Source organism: Phalacrocorax aristotelis, chromosome 11 (genome assembly GCF_949628215.1).
Source record: "Phalacrocorax aristotelis chromosome 11, bGulAri2.1, whole genome shotgun sequence".
NCBI classification, from domain to species: Eukaryota; Metazoa; Chordata; class Aves; order Suliformes; family Phalacrocoracidae; genus Phalacrocorax; species Phalacrocorax aristotelis.
The window spans coordinates 10,401,693-10,414,151 of record NC_134286.1 but is presented as its reverse complement, the minus strand read 5'-3'; the positions used below and the strand labels follow the sequence as shown (position 1 = coordinate 10,414,151).

The following is a 12,459-nucleotide window of genomic DNA, read 5'->3' as shown; positions in this document are numbered from 1 at the left end:
CCCTGACAGCAGACCCTTCGGACCTGCTGTTTGCTGCTGTGCTGCACCAAAATCATCATTCTTCTTGCTTTCACAAAGGCATCCTCTTTCCCATAGCGCTTCCACTCTCTGCTGAGGTGAGGAACTTAAATTTCTGATACACTATAAGGACAGGAAGAACAGTGTATGTGCAAAGCAACTGCAAAGCCAGCAGTAACCGATTAACATGACATTCAATGCTGGACAACTGTTTATCTCACTCTGCACTTCTGCATGTAAGAGAGAAACCACAGCCAAAAGATCACTTTAGCAAGAGAAGACAAAACACGTGGAGATTGGTATACATTAGTGCCACCACGATCACCACGTCAGACATTAGTTATCTGAGAAAGGATGCTGTTGAGTCAAAGATCCCTCACTTTCTGATGTCACTTCAAAATTCTCCCAAATATCACCAGTAAAACTAAAGTACTGTTTGACAGTATTTCAGCCAAGTGATTCCAACTCAGATCTCAAATCTACCATGCTCTAAAACAAAGCTAATTATTTCCCAGTTGAAAAAACCCCACTGTTCAGTGAGGTTGTTCTGCATAGTTATTTCCCTGTTTCCTTGCAAGGTCATTCCACTTCTCTCTCTCAATAAGATCTCCCTCTGCACTGAAAAGGAAAGAAAATATTCACAACTTCAGCTCTTAAGGGTACCTGTTATTTCAAAAGAGGCATCAGGGTGTTCTATACGTCATCTCCAGACAGAGCATCACTCACAAAACACTCAAAAGAACTGCTGCTTTATTGAAGCTACATGTATATCCTATATAGTGTGAGACTGATGGATTCATTCTCCCAACAGCATGAATGATTCAAATCAGGCCTTATTTATGTTTAACAGTGGAACTTCTGATCTGTTCATTACCATAATCCAGGGAAGACAGGCCTCATTTTAACAGAATTAAGCAATCTCAAAAAGACACAAAGCTTTGGCAGTCCCAAGGGGTGCTCAGCCTGCACTCATTTTATAGTGCCATCTGTGATGCCGTTTGAGGAGTACAGAGATATTTACCACTTCTCTGTCAGTAGCTTCGAATGTGTCTTGATGTTTATTGCAGCAGCACTTGGCAACTGTGTGTGATGTCCCAAAATCCAGGATCTTCATTTTGTTACATTATTGCTATAATACATCTTGCTTCTGTAGAACTCAAAGCTGACTTGGTTAAATTAAACAGAACCCCGAGTAATTTAGTCCCTAGCATAGCAAGGAGCCACTTCAAAATAAGCTCCTGTGCAAGGGGTCCTCCAGTCCACACTTGGGTTTGATATTCACAGTACTACACAGACAGCAAACACCCCAACTGGGTAGTGATGCATATTCTTCTTCTTAACCAGCAACATCTTAAATATATGTATTATACAGACTCACAAGAGAAGTTTTTACATAAACAAGGAGTTGTTTAAATTGAGAGTTAAGCATCATAAAGGGCAGCTGGAAAATAAATGCCTTCCTACTTCTTGGGCAGGGGGCCAGAAAATCACATAACTGTCCTGCCCTGGACTAGAAGTCTTCTCTTTCTGTCTTTATTGCAGCATAATGACAAAGGTATCAACAAATCTGTGGTTTAGTCACAACCCAACATCCCCTAAAGTGCTCGGGAAAGCCTGTAAATAAAAATCTCAAACTCCACTCAAGCCTATCAACAGCAGAGCCTGAAGGATCCAGAAAGTACCTAACTGCACAAGTTTTCTGATACTTAAAGGCAAACTCCTGCCATCATCGTCATGCACTACAACTGAACCCCTTCAAAAAACAAATACAAAAATCTACTTGTCCAAGAAGAGAAAAAAGCATCCAGTGCTCTGCACAACAGCACGGCGGGAAACGGCCGCTGAGCTCCGCTTCGCATGTATCCCTGTGAGCCACACCTGGTTTTCCTTTTGTCTCCTTTTCCAAAAAGTCTTGCCTTTTGTACGCCTGCCTTCTCCAGGCTGGTCTCCTCCTCATGCCAGAGCGCTGCTCTCCCTGTATCCTTGGCAGGAGCCTGCTCTGACGTTTAAAAAGACCCAACCAGAATTATGCGCAATCCCTCTAGGAGTGCTACATGCTTCTGCACAGCCCTAAGTTGTCACAGGGCTGACAAACCTGCATTATAATTTCATAATTCTGTGTATTTCAAAGATACATTTCCCATATTCCAATTCACGTACCATTCACCACATGCAAATTCGCCTGTCCTTACCAATGAACCACACCTTGCTCAGTGGCGTGCGCTGCTAAAGAGCAGCTGTTAGTTACTGCCACAGCACATACTACTGAGGCAGAAAGTGGTACTTACGAAGTTCCCAGAAGATTAAACATTTGAAAACTGTTTTTGGAAGGCTTGATAGAGACCCTCAAAAAAGTATAATTTTTACTCCAGTGAATGTCAGAAGGAAAGAAAAAAAAATTTCATTTTAGTAACATTAATCCTTTGGCCCCTTTCCATAAGAGCTGATCTTCCAGAAAGCTGAATTCAGGTTTTGGAATTTTTCCTCTCTAACAACAGATTGAAATTAGTTTGAACCCAAGGGCAACTTCTTTAATACCTGTCCAACACACATTTGACCTTCTCTTCTATGAAAAGCTTGAGAGTTTTTCTCATCTGAAGAGAATGGGAAGTTTAAGCTGGATTTCATCTTTCAGCTGCCAAGGTTTATGAAAGAAACATGAAAATGAAAAGTGACTTGCCTCACAATTAACAAGAAAAGAAACTGAAGCCCCAAATCAAAGCACCAGACAGCTACAATATTTAGCATTTATAGAGTGCTCTTCCTGCAGAATGATCCAATGACATTTTTCAGGTCTGTGTGAAAATCATTGCAGCATTTTAATGATATCTTTACAGAAGAATTTTAGACAGCTGATAGATTTTGTATTTTAATTAAAGCTGCAGAAGTCTTGAGGTCAGCAGAACAATACTGCTCGATCTAATTTAGGAAAAACACTGAGCTTAAAGCCTGCTGTACACACAGATTGCACTGGCTTAGTGACAGTATTATTTCATATTGATTTTGTTAGACTTGCAACTTTTTCACTGACATTGTTATAACCCTACTCTGTTTAGATGGTACATTACACAAGGACAGCAATCTGATTATCTGCTATTAATTCATACCATTAGAAAACAGCTCAATGAATGTCAGGTTTTCTGATACTCAAGATAAAGATCAATACACGTTAGTTTGTACATTTGGTCTTTCACAAGGCATTAAGCTTGCTTTTACAATGTATTTTCAGGTGAATAAAGTGACATGTAAGAAGAAACCTGAAAACCTCTGGATCTGCATCAGAAAATGGCTGTATAGACAAAACGAGTTATGGAAAACAGTTTCCCATGGTTGGTTTTTTTGGGGGGTTGAGGGTTTTTTGCGGGTCTTTTGTTTTGTTTTGTTTTTTTTTTTAAACCAGGGGCATTTTTAAATGTCTCATTTCATCAAACATTAGAATTGATTTTAAACTTCTAGCAAAACCAGCCCAGTTTTGTGCAGTGGAAGCAATGCACTATGCTTCCTAAGTCAGTCTGCATTTCAATCATGAAACAAAGTGTATATATACGTGAACGACTGAGATGCATTAATTAAAAAAAATAAAAACCACAGATTAGGTTTTGTATTGTTTCAATTCAACATGCTTCTCACTGCACTTGAAGATATCAGTGCATTTCTAAAAAGCAGTTCTTAGGAGCAAGAGATACTCCCACAAAGACTTGAGAAGTCATGCATAAGTATTGGGCTGAGAGCAGCAAACAAAATAATGAAATGTTGCATCTGGTTTAGATATAATATTATACTAAAATTCCAAACAAATCACCGTAACATTTCAATTTTAAAGCACAGACAAATTTAAAATTGAGTGTAAGCTCCCAGACTTGACTGCAAACGATAACCACTGTGGCTTCAGAAAATGCAGTGGATTAATACAGACTTCAGATATATTAAAAGTTACCATGTATTTACTGTTTGTTTCCAACCATCTTATTTCCCTAAATTTTTTTTTTTCCTTTTTTTTTGGTCAAGGAAAACGAATCATCATTTGCAAAGGAGTCAAAAAAGGAAGCAGCAGGACAGGGTCATTGGTATAAGTGCGTTAACTGTGTAACAAGGTAACAGATCGCAGGCAAAATGTAACATATTTAGTAACTAAAAAGTCCAGAACTCAGGAGATCTGAATCAAACTGATCTGTGAGTGAAACAAATCACTTCGTCATTAACCCACTTTAAGGAAGAAGAAAATTACTATTTCAAAATTACTATTTGAGAAAGATTGTGTGTTTTAAAATACAACCTTCATTGAACAGTAAGTTTCAGTTAGAAAGTCATGTAGGTATCGCGTAAGAGTGAAAAGAATGGGTTTGGTTTCTAAGCTTAAGTAATGATTTTCTTTGTGTGTGTGTGTATAGTTGCATTTATATCTATATATACACACACATGCTTATATAGGTAGACACGCTCTTACTTCATGTTTGATGATAAAGATAGAAGCATCAGATATGGATCAATACAAAAGATACATGTATTGGGAAATTTTTTGTGGAAGCCCTTTAAAAATTAACTGCTAACAGTATCCAGACAAATTTCTCTAGGCATTTTCAGTGTTTCCAGAAAGAAGCTGCACATCAACAACTTCAGCTTGTTCCCTCTCCACCCATTCATAGAGCAGCACAGTATTTCCAGGCCCAAAAAGCAAGGCAAGAAGCCGTGCTTGAGGAGAAGCACTCACCCAGCTCACCCGCTGCATTTCGGCCACCGACTGCATACAAATGTCCTTTGAGGGCACTTAGGTGGAAGAAGGTGCGCTTCTCATTTAAAGATGCAACTTGCATCCACTTGTTGTAGCGAGGATCAAACCTAAAGACTGTGTCAACCGCCGTCTTTCCTTTTGTGTCGTAGTTGCTCTGGCCCCCGACAACGTAAAGAAAGTTTCCAATCACGGCGATGCCGTGCTGGTACCTTGGTGCATCCATGGGAGCTAAGGATTTCCATTCGTGGGCCTTTTCATCGTACATCCGTAACTCCTTGCTGACAACCAGCTGCTGCCTCAGCACTCCCCCCAACGTCACCAAGTGAGTGCTGTCTGAGCGAATGGCAGTTCTCTCCGACTGCATAACCGGCTGCATGTATGGCATCATTTGGTAATTGCTGGCTTCCAAAAGCAAGTTTACACAGGTATTGTCAGTTCTCATGAAGTCCACCGTTTGAACATAGTTAATAAGATCCTGGGGCGTCATCAGCGGAAACCTGATGTTCTTCATTAGCTTTGCAGCGTACTCCATCCGAGGCTCCTCATACCGTAGCCAGCGACAAGCTGCCTTGAACAGTTCAAGTTCAGTGCAGTGCTTAAGGCTATTACTTGAAAGCACAAAGGCAAGACGTTCAAAGGGGAGTTTCACAAATTCACCAGTACTTAATAACGCAGGGAAGTTCTTCAGGATGAAATTATTAACATATTTATCCACTTCTGTGAGATTGTATGTGTTGGCAATTCGCCCAACCTCAACACAGTTTTCCAATGAAACCTATTAAGTAAACAGAAAGAGGAATCAAAACACTTTCTTAATTTGGTGTCTAAATGATAATGTAGAATTTAATTAATACTACGGAATCAGCAATTTTTCATCATTTCGCAATGCTCAAGGTGATTTACACATGAGCAAATAAATATTCAACGCTATGTATATATTCATGACTGCAAGGGGAGACCCAATGTATTCCTTATTTTGAAGAAAGGAATGAGATAAGTACCAAGCAGATGGCATATATTAATTATGTCAAATACATTATACAATGATGATACATAGCAATTATACAGCACTTCATCCTTGAAAAGCTCTGCAAACATCTTTGTAAGAAAGAAACGTAGAAAATACAGTTGAGGGAGAGGTGATCAGCCCAAGGTTACAGAAATAGGTGTTGCCATTAGACATTTCCTAACATTATTGAAATTGTATTGTCATAATGCAGCCAAAGAGAATGGCACAGCTACCTCATCAATGCCACATATATCTAACAACTTACAGTGCTAAATCCCATTAATTCTTCCCCTCAAAATAAACAAAATTTCATCTTTAGTAAATCAAGGTGGTGCTCTTAAGGAATATGTTCAAAATTAAATACATGTCATTGTCAAAAAGACAAAAGTAGAGATTTTTTTTAATGCATACACTTTTTTAAAAAAAATTAATTTAGGAGGATTTCCCCTAGAAATACCCAGCACATGAAATGCTTTCGCAGTATGGATCATACATAATTTCATTCAACGCTTGAGCAACTGTATCTTGGTAACCCCACCTTTTGCACTGCTGCTGCATTTACCTTCCTCACACCGTTGGCTCCTAAATTTGAGGTCACTTGGGACCCAAGGCAGAGGGAGGAAGGAGGATGGGAGGGTCAGGACATAGCGTTAAAGTGGGACTCCAGTGAACCCAGCCAATTCAGTTCAGCAAACTCTGCCGTACATATGCAAAGCAAATCAATTTTCAGGCACTTCTTGCTGAGAAATGCAGCTTTTTTACATTCAATCCTTATTCTAACCCAAGCTTCATTTACACATGCTTTCTAGTCTCTGTCCATGTCAGTCCTCCTCAATGTTGACAACTCCACAACTTTGTGATTCTCATTATATTTGTAACACCAAAAGAATTTAAACTTCTGAAATTCATCGTTATTTTTAAAACGTTATAAAGATTGAGGACTATGACCTGATTGCAGCCTAAGAATTCAAAAACCTTCAGATGACCTTCTGGTCATGACAGAGATAAGATTTTAATACGGTATAACTCAGTCTGATCATTGCCCTTTTATACTAGAGAAGCCAAAAGTCTGAGTATGGTAATAGATTTCTTTTAATTCATTAGAAACTGATCTAACTTGCCCTAGAGTTAAGATCTGCAGTCATCAGAAGTCTTCATTCACACATCCTGAAACGCCTTTATTCAGTCAAAGGTTCCAAATCTTACTCTCCATCTCCAGGAACACTAATCCTGTAATCAGGTCCTATCTAGAATACGAACATGAGGCACTGTCAGGGGTTCTATTATAAAAAATATCTGTGCAATATATACCTTCAAATTATTTTTCTATTACAAGACAGACTACATTGTTTATATCAAAATATAATCACATCAGCTAGCAATGGATTATGAAGCATTCTCTGATCCTTAAAAAACATTCTTCTTCCTTTTGACTGTTTTTGAGAGTCAGTATCAAAGTAATTTCTGTACATTTCCTTTTAGGATTCTTTATGTACATAAATGAATTGCATAATGGAAGTAACAGTGTATCTTAAATTAAGTAAATAAAACAGGACATTCTTTCTTCTAAAATTTCTTCCAAGCCGTATAATAAAAATAAAGCAATGGACAAATCACCCTTTAAGAAACAGCTGACAGTGTATGCCACAAATCCTAACTCTTGCTATAAAGTTACTGCATTTAAAAACTACTTTGGAATACATTTACTGGCATCAAACTACAGAGGTGCAGCAATTTCTCCATATCAAGGTAATCAGACAGGAAGATATTATTGCATACAGAAAAGGCATGCTCGAATTCAGAAGATCAAAGCAAAAAAGGTACAGATTATGTACCATCGGTACATGGTGTTCAGGTTACAATGAAGTATTTTGACCTACTGCAGAACGCATGGCAGCTATCAAGTGGCCAGCATGCGTCCAGTTGATGTATCATCATAACCATGTTACACTGTAGATCTATGCAATGGAATATATTCCCAGAACACTCAGAGTTGAGAAATTTGTAGGCACATCACACACTGTTAATGACTGATGTACATGACACCAGTTTCTAGTCACCCCCTAATTCTTGGAAAACTTACCTTATACTGCCTTAATTAATCCACTGGAATTGTACAGTACTCAGGGTTTTACTTCGTGCTATGATTGCAAGTACTCCACATTATGTTCAGGAAATTGTGCACTGTGTTTGGCTTAGTAACAAATTCCACCACTCACGTCAAGCCAGGGTACCACATTAAATATTTTCTTAAAGGTTACTTTCCTTGGCAAAAGTACTATTACCAGTTTTACCATGCTCTAAGATAACAATCAATGTATGAGGCTAAATTATACTGCAAAGATTTCACAGCCATAAAAATATATACTCTAGAGGCTGTTAACTCCTGAGCCAAAAAGTAATCCTTCAACAGAATGAAATGCAATAGTTACTTCTACTTAAATATTCGTAGTTGGACAGCATTAACCACAAGAATACTGCTTAAATACTTAAGTTACTCAAGTGTTGATTAAAAAAAAAAAACCCCACACACCACAAAAAACCAAGAGTTTGACTTATGCTATGGTACTTATGAGAGGTGTGGAAACTGTTCTCTGTGCAAGTTAGTCAGTCAGGAGCTCATCAACAGAAGCAACAGCTGCTTCTGAAAATCCCACTGAAGTGAACGGGAAGAATGGAAATATCAGACAAAAGTATAAGACTGATTGTACAGTGAATCCAGGAACTAGTCAAGATACTCATGAAGAACCAGCTAAAAGCCATAACTGGACAAACAGCTAAGCAACTTCATAAAAAGTCAAGAATTTTAGATAAACACTATTTTACTTGGTCTTTGACTATGGTGCAGAGCTGCTCATTCACATTATTCGTTGTAATTGCTCATTACAGAGCAAAGGAAAGGTTCCAGAACATACTAAAAAGCTTTTAAAAAAACACATAAAGGTCAAGCACAGCACAATGTTATTACAGCCTGAAAAACCAAATGCAAAAGCCAAAGTACTTTCTCAAGAAAGCAGTTGATTTAATTCTTTGAAATTTTGAAGCAACCACCCAAGCTCTGGCAAAAAACGTAACTGACTGTAAAATACTACAAAACTAGGCACAGAGCAAAATGACTGCAATAACAACAACCCTGGAAAACAACTGAGGAAAAATAACATGCACAGAAAATCAAGTCGTTAAGCCCAATACCACAAAATATTTCGGCATCTAACTTGTTTCAATGCCTTTCAACACTGAAGTACTTAACATGATGTTTCAAAGGGTCCAGGTTTGAAAGAGTTTACGCTCCCATGAAATGGCCAGTTTTCCTGTGGGTTCCCATATACAGAAGTCCAGAAATAAAAGCACAGAAAATTTGACCAGCTTGGAAAACAGAATCAATCGTACCCCCATGTTAGAAAAGGTGGGTTTCTGGTAGCTGGCAGGGCTGGCCCTGGCATTAGATCCCACACTCCCACAAAACTGAGACCATCTTGCTCCATCCTCAGTTAACCAAGTTCTTGTGACAAGACAGACTTCCAGATATTGAGAGCTCAATATTTGACACTCTTCTAGTTGTTACAAAAACCTAAAGCACAGAATTATAGGAGGAATAAAATTCTTATGCAGCTTATAGGAAAGGTAGAGCCAAGACATTAATTTTCAGTGTTTTGAAATATTTTCTTTAATTACAGTGTAACACCCCCTTCCCCATTACACTGTCATTTTCCCGAGTGCTGTAATTTACTCGGATTGGTTTCTCCTCTTTCTCCATTTTGTACACTGCTGCTACTTTTGCAAAAGCATTGTGTGTTCTCCAGCACTCACTACTCTGAACACATTTCCATGGCATTTTTATTAATTTTAATTACATTATTGCTCATTTAGATGTGAACCTGAGAGTAGTCCTAGTCTACCGTACACCTATAAATATTTAAAAACAATACTAAAAGACAGACTGAAAACATCTTAGGAAGTATTCCAATGTTTCTCTGGGAGTCTGTTCGGCTGCAGAGCAAAGATTATCAGAGCAATGAGCTACTTGACAGGAGGGGTGTAAATGATGAAGAACAAGTAAAAGGACGTTTACAAGTCAGCTACAACATGTACCATTGAGTGCCTCAGTATTTTTTACACAAATTGAACTTCTACCTTAAGCTTATATTTTTCTTTGTAAATATTTCCAATACCCTTTTATGAAATAACACATTTACATTATGCTTTACATAAACTGACTTCTATAACCTTTCTAACAATAGACTCCCTAGATAATTTAAAGACAATTAAGTACTTGTCTGGGAATGGTTACATCAGCTCTCAGACGCTGCTCTCAGCTCATTTCAGCAGAAATAAGCTCAAGACTTCCTCAGAGAACTGACTTAAATTACAGAAATGCTACTTCAAGAATGGAGCAAAACCACTGTAAAGCTAAGATGTGGTAATTAAAAAAGGAAAAAAAACCACCACATTTGTTCACCAGTTCTTGTTCCTGTTCAAATTCCAAAGAAAGTTCATTCAAGAGTTCTTTATGCAAGGACGCTGAGAACATACCTAGGCTAACAGCCAAACTTTAGTTTTGTACTCTCTCTACAGTTATACAAAGAATGAGATGACGTTCCCTTAGACCTCAATATAGAGAAAAACATTTAAGAACAGATAATCAATAAAATTAAGAGAACAAATAAAGTCTTCCTGATTCTGAACCTCAGCCCTTTTGAAAAATGGTATCAAACAAGACATTTTTCACTTGAACCAAAGCAGTGACTGAGCTAACACTGTAAGTGAAAGAACCTCCAGAAAACAAGCATTTCAAACAACGAAAAAAATTATTCCAAATAACATGATTTAAGATAAAAGAAGCTCTTTCTATAGGAAAGCAAAATAAACAAGCAGCCGCCCTGCGCAGAAATGGGAAAGGGCAACACGGTGTCCCTGGGGCTCACCTCCCATCAAAGGGAGGCCGCTCCAAATCCCCAATTCAAAAGAACAGCAAGACTTTATTCCAAATTGGCATTTATAGCAACGTCAACCCTGGAGAGGCAGACTGCATCATTTTGGAAGGTAAAAAACCTGAGCAATACAAAAGAGGTAGTGTAGGATTTAAGAGTATTAAAATTAATGGCACATTATCACAACATTCTCAGAAAACTGGCCAATTACAAAATGTGCCAAAACTAAAAGCAAGTAGCTTTTAAAGTAGCATTATAGAGCCTAAATGCCTCTAACACTTTCCTTACGAAACAGATTGCTGTTATTAGCAGCCTAGAGTCCTCTTGCTTACATAAATCCTAGTACATGCCTTCATTAGGGAGGTCACATTTCTGAGCCTGTGTTCTGAGGAGCAATGGAAATACCTGCTTCTTTATTTCTTATTACAGACTGTCAGAAAGATGAATTCCAAATAATATCATAACTCATGTAGAACATACTGGTTTCCCTGCTACAGCTAAAGTGAGATTTCTAGTGAGGTATATAAGCAATTAACATTAACATCAGGAAACATCCAGGAAACATTAGAAATAATGCCAGTGTCTCTCTGGGCAGAACTGCTTTGACAGCATAGCTCTTGCATCTCGCTCATTCTGCAGCCCCACAAAGTAGGTGCTCCTTACTGTTCGCAGTTATAGTAATGCAAGACAGCAGGACAAGAACTAGGAAAGGTATTGAAGCATCACATATCGGCATTCCTTATATAACGTGTTTAAGTTAGAAAACAGATAACTGCACCCATATTCTGAGACTGCCTTGTTTTAAGAATAAAGTGAACATAACTGAAGCATGCAAAATGCACGCAGCAAGTTGACTGTAACACCAGAATGAGTGCAGTCACGCAGTGAGACCCCGAAACCTCTGATACCTAAGTTTTAAGAAGTAAAGGATGTTTAAAAAATAAAACCTCTGAAAAACAACCCAACATGTGTATATCAGCTACGCTTAATAAATAACAAGATTAAATGGAAAAGTACAACGTATAAATCCAATGCTTTCAACAAGAGGTTGGAGCCAGATAAATGCAGTGTTTGCATGTCACATCTTTCCTTACATGCCTTTTCCCACCCATGAAGACAGAACCCAGGAAAAAGCTGACAAGAGGAGAAGCCAGTTACCACTTAACAAGCTGAATCCTTAATGCCTCTCTTGCTTTTGCAAGAACACAAGTTGGTTTTTAATACAGAGAAAACTGCAAAACTGTTTGACATTCAACCTGAAGGGCGCACAGCATTCTTCTCCGAAGCACAGTCTCAAAACAAAACAGGACACCAACTCTGAAAGAGGAAGGGAAGGAGGAGGGGAACAAAGGTTGTTATCAAAGTTCCCCCTCCCCCCAGAGTGGGTTCAGGACCTGAGATTTTCATCTCTATAATAAATAAAAATCAGCAGGGCAACTCTAAATCATAAATAGACTGACTACATTGCATTGGAACTACAGGGTACTGCTTTAGAGGGCAAGCTCTATTTGTTCCAATTGCACAAAAGCAACCGTGCTACAAGCTGTGTACGTATTAGTCTTTTAACTAACTGTTATTATAGAAGAGGAGAGGTTTGCTACTTTGGGGACTGTCCCCTGCTTACAAAAGCAATTATTTTGGCAATTGTGAAAAAATATTTCCCAGTAGGCATTCAAGGCCTTTTTTAGTTCTAGCAAAATACAGCAATCAACATAAAAATCCTTGTAGGTACTTTTTCATGTAACCAACATTTCTGTAACGTCCCTGTT

At 38.3% G+C, this 12,459-nt stretch overlaps 1 protein-coding gene across 11 annotated transcripts in view; it reads right to left on the bottom strand.

The window, feature by feature from the left end:
• Positions 1-12,459, bottom strand: part of KLHL13 (kelch like family member 13) — a 91,473-nt gene that overhangs the window by 11,743 nt on the left and 67,271 nt on the right. For all 11 annotated transcript variants that reach the window (XM_075106848.1, XM_075106837.1, XM_075106842.1 and 8 more), the window contains one exon: positions 4,730-5,525. In XM_075106848.1, coding sequence (XP_074962949.1) covers positions 4,730-5,525 — 796 coding nt within the window. The remainder of the gene's footprint in view (positions 1-4,729; positions 5,526-12,459) is intronic.